Source organism: Pituophis catenifer, unplaced genomic scaffold, assembly GCF_029215685.1.
Source record: "Pituophis catenifer annectens isolate HBS135680 unplaced genomic scaffold, rPitCat1.0.hap2 SCAF_3, whole genome shotgun sequence".
Lineage (NCBI taxonomy): Eukaryota > Metazoa > Chordata > Lepidosauria > Squamata > Colubridae > Pituophis > Pituophis catenifer.
In genome coordinates this window covers 185744767-185759263 of record NW_027256883.1, presented here as the reverse complement: position 1 = coordinate 185759263, position 14497 = coordinate 185744767, and the positions used below count along the sequence as shown (strand labels likewise).

Sequence of the window (14497 nt, the reverse complement as noted above, 5' to 3'; positions counted from 1 at the left end):
GCTCCTTTCAGCTCACACCATCATATTCAATAATACAGATTATAAATTATTTAATACAAAACATCTGGAGGGTACTAGGCTTGTACAATATGCGGTTTTCAATGGGTAAAACAAAGTGGATTAGTAATTCTGCAGTGTAATGAATATGAATTCTGAATATGTATGAGTCACTTCTCGTGAGATGAGCAGCCATATAAATTTGATAAATAAATATGGTTATAATGTATACATTTGTAAGTTTAAAAAGTTAAGCAAGAGTCAAGTAATAAATTATTTCAAAACCAAAAATTATAGGTAGACCTCTTTCAAATGACAGCTGGCTTTGACCATGTCCAAAATTACCAGCACTATTTTTATTTCTGTGCAATGCAGCCTGACTGTCCTGACCTTCTCCCCTTGATCTCTCACAGCATTGCTCTGCTGGCCACAGAAAACTATATGAAATGGCCTCCACCTAGCACTCTGCCTTGTTTCCCCCATTTTGTAAAGAATCAAAATACAACCACAAAGAAAAACCAACAAAAGCTGATGTATCTGGTGCAGCAAAGCTGCTTCTCAAACCATCCAGTGGAAAGTAGGAGAAAAATGATAAAGGTATCATGGCACATCCAATTTAGGAAAAGAATGGATACCGCACTATTCAGTACCATCCTTATATGTAAAAGAACCTGTATTTAGAATGTAACAGTCACTTAGAAGCGGAATCTTGATCACTGAGGGAATGGAAGACAGATATGAATATTTCTTTCCTCTCTAGAAGTCCTATAGGTTACATGTGCAAATAGATATGCGTATGTTATGTTGTGCCTATGGACCAGGGGTGAAATGCTCCCGGTTCGGACCAGCTCGGGCGAGTAGGTAGCGATGGCGGCGGACACTTCAGAGAACCGGTAGCAAAAATCCCTGCCCCCGCCCCCCATGCCCAGCTGAGCCACGCAATCATCAGAGCCTTTTTTTTTCTTTTAAATGGCTCTGATCAGCCAAGCTCTGACGATCCAGGCTGAGTTGCCTGCTAATCAGGCAACTCAGCTTGGATCGCCAGAGCCATGTAAAAGAAAAATTTTTTTTTCCCTTTTAAATGGCTCTGCCTGCTAATCGGTAGCAAAAATCCCTCCCCCTCCCCCTCACCCCCTCAGCTTGCTTATCTTAGCCGCTGGTCGCAATGCCTTGCAATCAAGCAGGCAGGGAGTTGTGGACTTCAACTCCCAGAATTCCTCAGCCAGCAAAGCAAAGCTGGCTGAGGAATTCTGGGAGTTGAAGTCTACAAGTCTTAAAGTTGCCAAGGTTGGAGAACCTGTTCAATTGGGTAAGTTTTTTTCCCCTTTGGGAGCTTTAAAAAAATAGTTAATTGGGGTTCTTTTTAATTGTTCTTTTTTTAAACCTAGCCATTTAAAGTTTAGGAAGTTTTAAATTTAGCTGATTATATAAAAATAAAAATAAATTAAAATAAAATAATATTTGTGCAGCTTTCTGAGATTTAGTGTGTTTCTGTAGTGTTTCACTCTAACTACACAATCACACAAAATCTCACAAAGCTATATGTGGAATTTTGTGTGTGTAAAGTGTGAAAATTGGTTTTTTGGGCTTTTTGTGGCTGTGTGAGGTTCCTGCTTGTTGCAGGGGCCATTTTGGGTCTAGCACAGCTGCTTTTACGTTGTGGGTGAGCCAGTTGTGTTGTGTTGTGTTTTGTAGGTTAAAAAAGGGCAAAGAAGTGACATTGACTTGGCCACGCCCACCTGACCAACAAGCCACACCCTCCCAGTCACCTTACCACCAAGCCCCACCCACTAATTAAGCCACGCCCATAGAACCGGTAGCAAAAAATATTAGATTTCACCCCTGCTATGGACCATTCCTTTATATCTGTGGGGGACAACGAATTTAAGGCAGCTGTACCTCCCTCCTGCACTAAAAAAATAGTTGCCTATCTCTATTTTGTAGTGTCCACTGGTTAAAGCTATGGCTCCATGGTCTGACTGGCTCTAATTTAGGCCAGTCCAGTGAATGAGCGAGCATGCATACCAGGAAAAAAAATGCTGCTATCAGATTCTACTGCAAATACATGCAAGAACATCCCAGTCACACCATTTGCTCTGATTCTTCCTCTTCCTCCTCTGAAGGGCTTTGATAATCTTTCCTCTTCCGTTTCTTTACTGGTTTGAGAAGTTCAGTAGTGTTGGTGATGCCAGCAGAATTCTCCACAATGACAGACCTGCAAAAGCAACACCCAAACTTGCAGATTCTCCAGATAATGTTGCTCAAGCAATGAGTGTTGGGTTATTCTTAACACTAGAACTATCTAGTGCAACAACATTGACAAAATAACAATAAACGATTTTTTTTCAAGAAAGGCACACCCCAACATTTTTAACATTTTTAAACATTCAGAAATACTACACTTTACCTACAGCATTTCCACTCAAGGACACTGCAATAAAACCTTAAATGAAATTGATTCATGCACTTTAATTCTGTTTCTCAACCATCATTTTAGTTGGAAAACCAAGACTAATCAACATTGATAATAAGTCCATGCTTGACATTCATCACTACAAAGCAATTTTGACATCATATTCTTATCCTAAATAAAAAAAGAAACCAAAATCCCTCAATCTAGATGAAAAATATTTGGAATTGAGAACATTCATTCCGGTGAAATTATAAGAAAATGTACTTTGGCAAGGGCAATGTGATTCCTCTATTGACATTCGTATACCCCTTGCAAAATCCTCAGGTCAAAAGATCACCTACGGAGAAAGTCCACTTAATATATGTGTAGGTTGTGCTTCTCTACAATGTTTACTAACTTCTGGGAGTTGAAATCCATACATCTTAAAGCTGATAAGGTTGAGAAACATTGATGTAACCCAGTGTTTCCCAAACTTTTGATATATGTGTACCCCTTCTATAATTTTCGTAACGCTGAGTACCCCTCATAAAAAACATATGGTACCCCTGGGGGTACGCGTACCACACTTTGGGAAACACTTAGATAACACTGCAATTCTCCGGCGTTTAAACAGCTCCGCAGCTCAACGTCAACTGTTAATGTTCCCGCAGTTTAAAAATGGCCGAACTCGAGCTGCACGAAGGATGCGCAGAAGTTCCCGCCATAATGAGTTGCGATACGATGTACGATGGCCCCAGTTCCCGTGTAAAAACTGCGATACGCGCCTATTTCTTTCTTTGTTCTGTGGGCGCAGCTAAGCACCGTGCAGTGGATATTCCCATATGATCCCCACCAAACTCCGGTGCAACACGTATCCCCACCAAACTCTTCCCGTACCCCTGGGGGTACGCGTACCACACTTTGGGAAACACTCATGTAACCTATGTTACATAAATTTGTCTATATTAGTTATTCAGCATTAATGGATGCTCTTTTGCCCAAGTGCTCCTTTAAAAAAAGATTTACAGTATACCTTTCTGTCCATGGAAGAAAGGGAAAAAACAGCAGGAACAAGACATAAAAAGTGCATTAATTTTTCTTTTCTCCCTACCTCCTCTCCCCATCCTCTTTAAAGACAACGTCTTTATTACCTTTCTTTGAACTGCCGGTGACAGTTCTCACTGCAAAATGCCCGGCCTTCCTGGGTTGACCCAGAAATATTTCTTCGGCCACAAGTATTGCAGTGGCATAGGTTGTCTACCGTTGGAAGTTTAAGAGGCTCTGGAATATCTGATTCTACAGAAATCAGAAAGTGAAAAGCTCAAATAAGTCACATCAATGTTATGATAATGAGAACATTTTCTGGGTCAGGCCAAATTGCAGAATGATAATCCAGTGGGCTGAGCTCTGGGTATATTTTATGTGCCAATTAGACATATTTTAGGCCAAGGGTACAAAATGAAAATATAACAGCCTATCTTTCACAACTCAGACCATGATCAGAGTAGCAGAAGCTCAACATTTGAAACATCTATTTTATATTTTTCAGTGTTGGGGGTTTTAAGTATCAGAATGACACTTTACACTTTGCAAAGGTTTAAGGAATTAATTTTATCACTGAAAACACTAAAATTCCTCTCCACAAATGGTCCCTGGAATCATCCATTTTGAAATAAAGCCCTTTACATTTTGCACAAGGCCTGGCAAAGCCTCAAACAGACAAAAATATGTGGGCTTATGATTAATAACTACGAAGACTACAACATAAAGTATAAATATTATGGATTCTGGAATACAGTCCAACTTTTTAATAGCAGCTCCAACTTGATTATGAGGGATGAAGGAGGGGGGGCGTTTAGAATGAAGCAATTAGAAGCATTCTAAGTTACTGTCTGATTGCCTCTTTCCTAACATTTTTACATTATGCAAATTTTTATGGATTTTTTTTTCTCTGCAACCCCTTGCTGAATCCAAACTTGTTTTTAAAGTCAATCCTCTTCTGCCATATCAGTGGGTACATTTCTCTTCATTTTTCAGAGAGTAATCCTGCTGACCAATAAAATAAGGGATAAGTTATCTGGGACCTACACAACATTTATTTGCAACATTACTTTGGGACTTGAAAGAAGTAAATGATACACAAACACATATTATCCTGGGTAACAGAGAATGATCAGGACTAGAGGAAAAGAGTGCTTGAGGAATTCACATTTTCCAGGAAATCAGGACATCTTTGAAATTCATGAAGTATTAAGAGCAATTAGTCATGGCTTTTAACATTCTCCACATTGCCATGGTTTAGTAGAACCTATTCTTGTGGAAATGAGTATATAAAGGTTTGTAGGCTTCCACTCTCCAAATCCTCACCTGGAGTCCTGATAGGATTGCCCTTGCAGGTAAGTACCCCTCCATCATCCCCATTTCTTTCCGGCTGACATTCCTGTATAGGTTCTGCAGGTGAAGGTTTGTCAGCACTAACTACTTTCACTGTCCCATATTCATTTATTCGAAACTGTGTCAATACAAGATGGAAAGAAAAAGTCAATGGGGAAGCAAGCAGCAAATTTGAGACATGACAATATTGTGATGGAGTGAAAACAAACTGCCCTTTTTTCACTGAGCATAGGAAAACACACCACATTCATCTTGGTTTCCCTTCACAGGCACTTTGTGAGGTAAACTGGATTGCAAAACAGTAGCTGAACCAATGTGTGTTTTGGGTATGTTCATAGGACATGCTAATATATATGACATCAGGAGTTAAGGGACAAAGGGAATACTTGCAAAAATATAGCTTTAGTAAACGAATGTGGTAATGAATAATCGCTTGGTATATTTAAGAGGCTGGCCTAAATTCCTTTTTAAAAATTTCAATAATAGATTCTAGATCTCTATTAAATAATCATCTCAAATCAGAACTGTAGTTTTAATTAAGCATATAAATGTTATTGAGGGTACGTAGGGACAAGTGTCATGCTTCAGCAAAAGACCTGAATGCCAGACCCAGGTTCTCATCATGTTTTCCTTTTGTGTGCTGTTGAAAGGCCTAGTATAGGTAGTTCTCAACTTATGAACGTAACTGACCCCAGAATTACAGTCTTAAATTTTTGTGGTTGTTAAATCAGCCATTTTATGACTTCTTCTGTGCTGGTCATTAAGTGAACATTACGGTTGATAAGAAAATGCAGGGTTCATGAAGGAAATCCATTTTATCCAGTAGACCTTTTTTTTTTAACAGAAACGGGAAGTAAACACCAGAAATTGAAAAAAAAAGTTAAAACACTCATGTGACAGTGGGGAGATGCAAGATAGTTGCCAAATGCCCAAAATATGATCACATGATTTTGTGTGTGTGTGTGTGTGTGTGTGTGTGTGTGTGTGTGTGTGTCTGTGTCTGTGAGTGTATGGTCAGCCTCTATAAATTTAAAATAAGGTTGTAAGTAGCTTTTGGGTGAGGCATCTGTCATAATTTTGAATGATTGGTGGGTGGCTGGTCGTAAATTGAGGACTAATCTGTATATTATGTATCAATCAAGTACTACTCCTGAAATTTGCCCAATGGTATACACACTTAAGAACAAACAACAAAAAAACAAGAGTCTTCATTAATTTACCCTTAGGTTGCTCCCAGGAAGAGTGGCAATCCCATCTTTCCATTCCAGATCCCGGATGGTGTTGCAAATCTGCACTCCGCTGATCTGAGGGATGACTGTTGCTGTGATGGGCTCGTTCCCCACACCCTCTCTTGGTCTCTCTGTCCCCATGTTTTTCTGGGCTTCTCGGGGGAATCGCTGGATTTCTAAGGTGTTCACTGGAAGGTTTATAGTAGTTGTAGTTGCTTATGAAAAAGAAAAACTGTACAGTATAAACATACTGATATACATGCAGGTAAATAATTACCTTTGAGCAAAGGTCACCCAATTTCATTACAGAGCAATGTAATCCAGATATAGCCGAGTGCTGAAGGGAATATGAATAGAAGTGAAAGATTCCTAAACTTTACAAGTAGTATAAAATCAGGGAGTTCCAAATCTGTAACTTGAATAATCCCAGGGCATCCCGTTTTGGCTCCAGAATCATCTTGCAGTGAGGACAACACTTTTGCCTTCTGTTGGCATTTGGAGAGGGGTAGAGTGGTTATCCTTTAACCCCACCCCACCCCACCCGCCAAATAGAAATTATTTCCCTCCAACATTTTCTCACTGCCAGTTCCAGTGAGTTATGATCACAGGCCATCAAAATGTTGCTCAGGTTCCTGTAATGCCAGAATAAATGCACATATAAAATAAAATGTAACTTCTTCCCTTCTTTTTTTCAAGAAAAATTTCCATTACTGCTTTAAGGGATAGAATACATTTTAAAACCTCAGCATCATACTTGAATGCTCAGTTCAACCTTCTCTACCTTGGTATCTTCCAGATGTCCTAGACCAGTGATGGCAAGCCTATGACACATGTATGACTTGTCATGTTATTTTTAATGACACATCTAGAAGCCACATGAGAAGATGGTGTGTTCTTGTACATTCTTGCATAATTTTCAGAGACTCCAGTGGCTGTGCGAAGCAGGGCCCTCTTGTGTGACTTTCAGAGGTTCCAGAGCAGGGGTGGGTTCCACTTACCTTTACTACCGTTTCACAACAGGAGCGTGCATGCGCTTGCTTCGTTCACGCGCACTTCTGCGCATGCACAGAAGCTTCTGCACATGCGCAGATCACCCATGATGACATCATGGCGGGTGGGCAGAGCCTCCCGCCAGTTTTACTACCGGTTCTATAGAACCGGACCAAACCGGGAGCAACCCAGCACTGGCCCAGAGGCCACATGAGAGCACACCACATTCTAATATTGCCTCTGCACTCTCCAAAAAATCCAGGAAGTTCTTGGGTGAGTTTTGGAGGCTCCAGAGGCTTGCAAGAATGTGGTGTGATCTCACGTGACCTCCAGACTCTCTGGAAGTTGTGTGAATGGGCCCTGATCTTGTGCGGCTCTGGAGCCTTTGAAAATTGTGCAACAGTGAGCCATACTTTTCTGTTCTTTTCAGTGGTTGCAAGGCCACCCAAGAGCATTCTCTGAAGTTTCCAGGCCTTTTGCAACCCAAAACTGCTTTGGATAGGTGGTTTTTGTTCCTAAGTGATGAAGTCAAATCAAAAAAATATGTATGTAAGGTTTTTTATTTATTAAACTTTTATGCTGCCATCTGACTACCCCAAATGACTTTTTGTTATAAATTGTTGCTCTTTTGTCTGGAGTGGGGGGGTAGGGCAGCAGAGTCATGTTAGGCCCGAATTTTTGACATATCACACGCTATTACTGTTCTAGAGTATAATCTGAAGATAGCTAGAATAGATGGGAGTTGTAGTCCAACATCCCTGAAGACGCTCAGTTACTTAAAATCAAGAAATTTAAATACAACATCCATCTTTCTCCTAAGAATGCTATAATCAATAGGGAAACTTTACCTTTAAAAGCAAATGTTAGCAATATACTTTTTCTAGTGTAACTGTGATACCCACTGTTTTAAAATGTATATGCCATTTGCAGGGGCGGGTTCTACTAACCTTTACTACCGTGCGTGGGGCCGCGCATGCGTGTGGGGTTCACAGTGGGCTCGCGCGTGCATGTGCTCTTCTGTGCAAGCGCAGAAGCTTCTGCACATGCGCAGAAGCGTTTTGATGACATCAGGGTCGGTGGGCAGAGCCTCCCACCGGTTTTACTACCGGTTCTACAGAACCAGTGTATACCGGGGGCAACCCACCACTGGCCGTTTGCAATTGCATTAATTTTGTGTACTTTATGTCCTCATATACCTGGGGGGAGGGGTTATGAAAAGATCAACATTCAAGCAAAATATAGTGTTGCAACATCTTACAACTTTTTAGAAATGTCTTTTATTAATGTATGATATCAACTTGAAAAATATAGAACCAAATAAATGAGGAAAAATGACTCGGCTGTGTACGTGATCTGATACTAAAGGCATAAAAATGGAAAAAAGAAACTGCAAAAGAATTGGAGGCAGAAAAGTAACAAACTTCAGCATTTGAGCACTCACCTGGTATGATGAAGGTAGTTGCTGGTAAGTGGGCATTTTGCACAGTATTTTCACTGGCCACCAAATGGACACTGACCTCCCCAGTTGCATTTCCTTTTGTGCTTCTTATCACCTCCATCTCTGCTCGCCCATCCATTACTTTACCTAAAAAACACAGGATGTAATTGGAATCAGCCAGTATAGATTCCATAAAACCACAGGAGAATTAGTACCATACCTTATGCCAGCCTTCTCTAATTTTGTGACCTCCACTTTATTTAGACTGCAGATCCCAAAATTTTGAGCTAGGATAGACAACAGAGAACTTCTCTATTACAAAAATAGCTGCCAAGGTGACCACTGTCAATCATGATAATAAGGGGAGGGGTGCTTCGCTATCCCTTCTAGTTCCACATCTCTTCTTGCCACCTTAGTTTTGTCTCTCCTGGACAGATGAGCATACTTTTAAATAAAGAATTAGGCTTCGGCCCACCCACTAGCTTTGCTATCTGTCAATGTCTAAAAAGCCATACTTGGAAATGAGGCTGAAGCCTGGGATTTTGTAGGATTTTGTATTTATTTAGATGTATCTAAATAAATACAAGCATAAATAAAATTGGAGGTAGCAATAGAGTGCCTGGATGGGGCACTCTGGGGGCATGGCATTGCTTACTCTTATCATAAACTGTCTTCATATGTATTCATAAATTACTGAATGTGACAACCCTTATTTTTTTCAGTGGAACAAGACTGCCCTTTGAAGCTTTGGAGAAATTGAGAGATTTAAATAGATACAATGCAGGTTTTATTTTTCAAAGCGCTTAACCTATTTATTAAATGGTACAATCTTTGTTGCTGTTGTAGTGTTGCTGTACAGTTGCTTATTGTTTCTAACTCCTCATAACCTATTGAATTGGGAGCCTACAGTTTGCTAAATTGTCTGTCTGTAGCTATTATGAATTCTTGCAAGCTCCTTCTTATGTCAACAGTGATAGTCTTTAGCTACCTAACGAAAACTAGATTGTGCCTTTATCATTCCAGCAAGGATCATTAAGAAGGGTTTAATTACCACTTAGTATCTGATTAAGACATAGCACATCAGAGATTTTCCATGACAGGGCAAAGCAACAATGAGTCTCTTCAAAAAGGCTGCGTTTCACTTCTGTTTTATATTCTGTTACACTGAACATAGTTCTGAAAACAGAAAAATATTCAGGCAGAAGGCCCAGCTGTCCTCTCTCCTGCTATCCTTTCTCCACCTTGATTATATGCTAAATCAAAGCCTTTATTTAAAGAGGTAATAAGCAATGACTTTAGCTAGGATAATTGTATTGATTTGGAAATCTCTTCATGTGGCAGCTGCCCTCCTTGTTTTTCGTTTCCTTCAATAAATTCCATTTTTATATTTAGAGATTTGGCTTCATTTGCCAAAGGAATTTCTCATTAAAATGTTGCCTATATGCAAGACTGGAGAAATACTCATCTTTTGTGTTTCAAAACTGGCACAAGGTTGGTTAAATTCTGTATTGCTCAGAATTCTTGCTCACAAGATTCAAATGCCGCTCTTTCTTAGGACTGGGTTGAAGGGAAAAGTCCTAGATGAAAGTGCTAAAGACACTTTCTGGAGAAACTTGGATAGCAATAGCAATAGCACTTAAGACTTATATACCACTTCACAGTGCTTTGCAACCCTCTCTTTAAGTGGTTTACAGAGTCAGCATATTGCCCTCAACAATCTGGGTCGTCATTTTACCCACCTCAGAAGTATGGAAGGCAGAGTCAACCTTTGAACTGCCAAATTGCAGACAGCCGGCAGTCAGCAGAAGTAGCCTGCAGTACTGCACCACCACAGCTCATGTTGCGGGTGGTATGGAAAAGTTCACCTGTTGGCAGCCTACTTTAAGTATCTTGCACCACAGAATTTTTGGACAAAAGTATCTGCAAGTACTTTTTTTTTTTTACACACTCCCACATTCCAATTTCTTACACACATATCCCTAATTTTTTTTGTAAATTAGACTGGTGAAAAGAAAATGCCAGCACTCCCTACTGTGTTCCAATGTCTGGAATTTGATATTCGGAACACAGTTCAAAATCCTGAAGAGCTCATTATTTTAAAGAATACTCAAGTCAATAAGCAGAGTTAAAAGCATACGACTGACAAACAACAGAAACCAGGAAAGTTCAGTTGGAAAGATGTAAATAACAGGTTTCCTAATATTTAGGACAAAAGCTCTATTGATAACTTGAACAATGGAAAGAACAACAGGTTATAAATGGAAATAAATGAAATAATACCGTTGGACTTTTTTTTATATCAGGAACACACAAAGAATAAATAATAAGGAATTATCACCAATATTATACTTTTTAAAAAAATTTCTATGTTCTATACAATAATTAAGTTATGTTCTGTTGGTACTGGAATTCTCTTGGTTGTTTGGGTGTTTTTAATATAACTTTATTATGAGATTTTTACATGAATAAAATATAAACAAAAAATTCAGCAAAAGAAAAAAAGAAAGAAAAGAAAGAGTAGGAAAAAGTACAGAAAAGAAAAAAGAAAAATATATTTTGAAAAGCAACTTCTGATCTTCTTTACAACAGTTACAAACTTATCACTTCACCTCCTTTAAAACTACATTATAGTTTCTTTAATTCGTTTTTGACATTGATTTGGATTATCATCCCATCATTTGGATTTGGAGAGAAATATATAAATACAAACTAGCCTAAACCATCTCTTAAGTGAGAGGCAACAAAGTGCCATTTGTCTGTGTGCAGAGCTGCAATTGCCTGACTTTAATTAAAAGCATTTGATTTTAGAAATGTAAACAGAATCAGACTTCCTGTAGTGCCCTGACTACAAATGCCACATGGCATCTGGATTTAACAATGCTACAATCATTATTATTAACACCTCTTAAATCATGATCATACTATGGCCCCTGCATGAAACATAGAATGAGGTTCTGAGGTTTCTAAATTTCTCAGAAGCAGAGGCCAAGTCCTCATGTGGGTATCACACCAACTGCTTTAGTAAAAATCTCACAGGTATACATATCACTCAATGAACTTCTTTGCAAGAGCCTCATAAAAGCAGCTATTTTGATACAAAGAGATTCATGCTGTGTTATACACCCATCTGTCAGTAGGATCTAGATCCTGAAAAATCTGTTTTAGTTATCAAACTGATTTAAAATTAATATTCAAATCTGACATATTTCCAAATAGATGTTTAGATGGATTCCAAATATTGTTGAGATCAGGTGCATCAAACTCACATCATCATGGCGGCATCACATGACGTATTGGGGCTTTTTTGCCCTTCACTAAACTGGGTGTGGGCGGGGCCAGCACGTGACGCATCCGGCCCGCAGGCCGTGAGTTTGACAGCCCTGGTCTATATGGAAGAAGACTGTCACAGAGTAGATTCAGTTTAGTAATACTGTCACTTGTATTCTTCATTCCTTGCTGCTCTATATAGATGCTTTCCAAGAAGATATTGTGTCAGTATTTGTTCCTTCAAAGTTATATTAGTTGATTTTTATTATATTGATTTTATATTGGCTAATCTTGTTTATTCTGAATATTTTAATTGGTTTTGTTGATTATTATTTACCATCGATGTTTTGAAAGTTGATTTATGATTGCAACAACCAACATTCCTTGTACATTTGGTGGTATACAAGTGGTTGAAACAAACAAGCTAACCAATAAATTATATTGTGCCTCTGTAACAAATTTGGAATAATTATGTGTGTGATTCATATAGCATCATAGGGCACTCAAAATGGTTAACAAGAAACCACAATATAAAGTAAAACATCTAAATTATCACAAAAACAGTAAAATGACTTATCGTGAATAAAGTGCCCTTTCTTAGCAAACAAGCTCAGACACGCTATACATCCACAAGAGTGATGATCCGGCAGGAAAGTAGCATTTTCCATTGGAAAATGAACAAGACCTCCTGTGTTAAGAAGTGTCTGATAGCCCTCTGCAAGACTGTCCCTGCCATCCAGCTGTGGCTTTCTATGTCTCCAAGGCTACTGTTGCTTTGACAGCTCATACTAAAAGAACCGGAGAAGCTTCTTGGAAGAGAAGGGGCATTGGTTTTATCTGGCACGCCCTTTCTCAAGACGGAGGGAACAGCAGTCAGGAATGGGTTAACTCTGTGTTAGCTGCTAGGACTGAGTCAGCAAACTGTTAAGCCACGCCTCTTCCTGTTGCTTCCCAGCTTTTTGATGAAGGCGTCGACACAGACTGACATGTTGAGCTGTGAAAACAAAAGAAGTACAGATCCCTCCTGAACCCCAGGACCAGACAGAAAAGCAGGTGGGGCTGACTGCTGTTCCCTCTGTCCCAAGAAAGGGTGTGACAGGTAAGACCAACACCCCTTCTCCATAATGGAGGGAACAGCAGTCAGCCCCACCTGGTATGGGTATGGGACATACCAAAGCTGGCTGTCCTATTGGGAGGGAGTAGTCCAGTCCTGCGTCCCCCACTCTGAGTGGACTCTCTGGAGCACCCGCCTGCCAAAAGCTGCCTCAGCTGAGGCGTAAGTGTCCAGCTTATAGTGGCGGATGAATGGCGAAGGGGACGACCAGGTAGAGGCCCAACAGACTTCCTCTAGTAAGGCCTGGGTAGCCCATGCAGCTGAAGTTGCTGCGCTCCTGGTAGAATGGGCAGTGATGTTTCTTGGGACCGGTAAGGCCTGGACCTCCTATGCTTTAGCAATACAAGGTTCAATCCCCAAGGTTGATGATGTAACCCTGCAACCAAGTGTTGCCGGTTGGAAGGAGACAAAAAGGGCTTCCGTCCTCCTGAGAGAGAGGTCCTTTAAACATAGATGCAGAGAGCCCTCCGCACAACCAAGGTATGCGAAGTGCATTCCAAATGGTGGACTGGCTCAGGGCAAAAGATGGGCAATACAAGTTCCTGAGCCCTGTGGAACCACGTGTTGATCTTGGGCATGAATGTTGGGTCCAGGGGTAGAACCACTCTATCAGCATGGAAGACGCAGAGGTCCTTCCTGGTCGACAGAGCTGCCAGCTCAGATATTCGCCTGGTGGAGGTGATAGCCACCAGGAACACCACGTTGTATGACAGGAAGCGTAGACTGACCTCCCTTAGGGGCTCGAACAGGTTCCAGGTGAGGGCGTTTAAGACCTTGTTTAAGTTCCACATGGGAAATCGGTGTACCATGGGAGGTCTAAGATTAGAGCCCCTCTAAGGAACTGGCGGACCACTGGGTGCTGAGAAAGGGAATCCCTGGTTCCACAAGTCATAATGGAAGACAGGGCTGCTACCTGTCTCCGAAGGGTATTAGGGGCCAGCCCATCATGTAAACCGTCTTGTAAGAAGTCCAAGATGTGAGCTACAGAAACTTCCAATGGGACAGGCCACATTTCTTGCACCAGTTGCAAAAGACCCTCCATGTGGTGTTATAGATGCGGTTGGTGGAATCCCTTCGGAAGGCCTGGATAGTTTTGATGACCCTGGAGGAAAAATTGTCTCCCCTCAGCAGACTCAGCTCAAGCGCCAGACGGTCAACTGGAACCACACTGGGTCTGGCTGGACCAGTGCCCCCTGGCTGAGGGAGATCCTGTCCTGAGGGATCCTCCAGGGCTGGGCCACCAACAGGGTCACCAGGTCCGCCAACCAAGGCTGTTGAGGCCAATGGGAGGCCAGAAGCAGAAGCTCCTCCTCCTCCTCCAGAAACTTCCGGAGGACTTTGAGAATCAATGGAAGGGGGAGGGGGGAAAGGCGGAAAGCAGCCCCGAAGGCCACAGACTGCAAAGAGCATCCACTGCCTCTGCTCCAGATGTCAGAAACCTGATGAAGAATCTCACAAGTTGGCGGTTGTCCCAGGTGGCAAAGAGGTCGATTGTCGGGAGGCCGAAGTGGTCCATCAATTCCCAGAACAGGGACGGTGCAGGCACCACTCCATGTGGTTGACTGAGGCTCGGCAGAGCCAGTCCACCTGCACGTTTGCCACCCTCAATATATGTGCTGCCCGTATGGACAGCAGGTAAGTTTCCGCCCAGAGTCCCAGCTGTTCGGCCTCCTGCA

The 14497-nt window shown here is 41.2% G+C and overlaps 1 protein-coding gene across 1 annotated transcript in view; it reads right to left on the bottom strand.

The window, feature by feature from the left end:
- The window catches only part of L3MBTL1 (L3MBTL histone methyl-lysine binding protein 1), a 28588-nt gene extending 20009 nt beyond the window's left edge, over nucleotides 1-8579 (bottom strand). The window contains exons 1-5 of the mRNA XM_070939962.1: nucleotides 8444-8579; nucleotides 6004-6227; nucleotides 4757-4901; nucleotides 3541-3685; nucleotides 2086-2212 (exon numbers count right to left, since the gene is read on the bottom strand). Of these exons, the coding sequence (XP_070796063.1) occupies nucleotides 2086-2212; nucleotides 3541-3685; nucleotides 4757-4901; nucleotides 6004-6227; nucleotides 8444-8579 (777 nt within the window). The remainder of the gene's footprint in view (nucleotides 1-2085; nucleotides 2213-3540; nucleotides 3686-4756; nucleotides 4902-6003; nucleotides 6228-8443) is intronic.
- Nucleotides 8580-14497: the final 5918 nt, after the last annotated feature.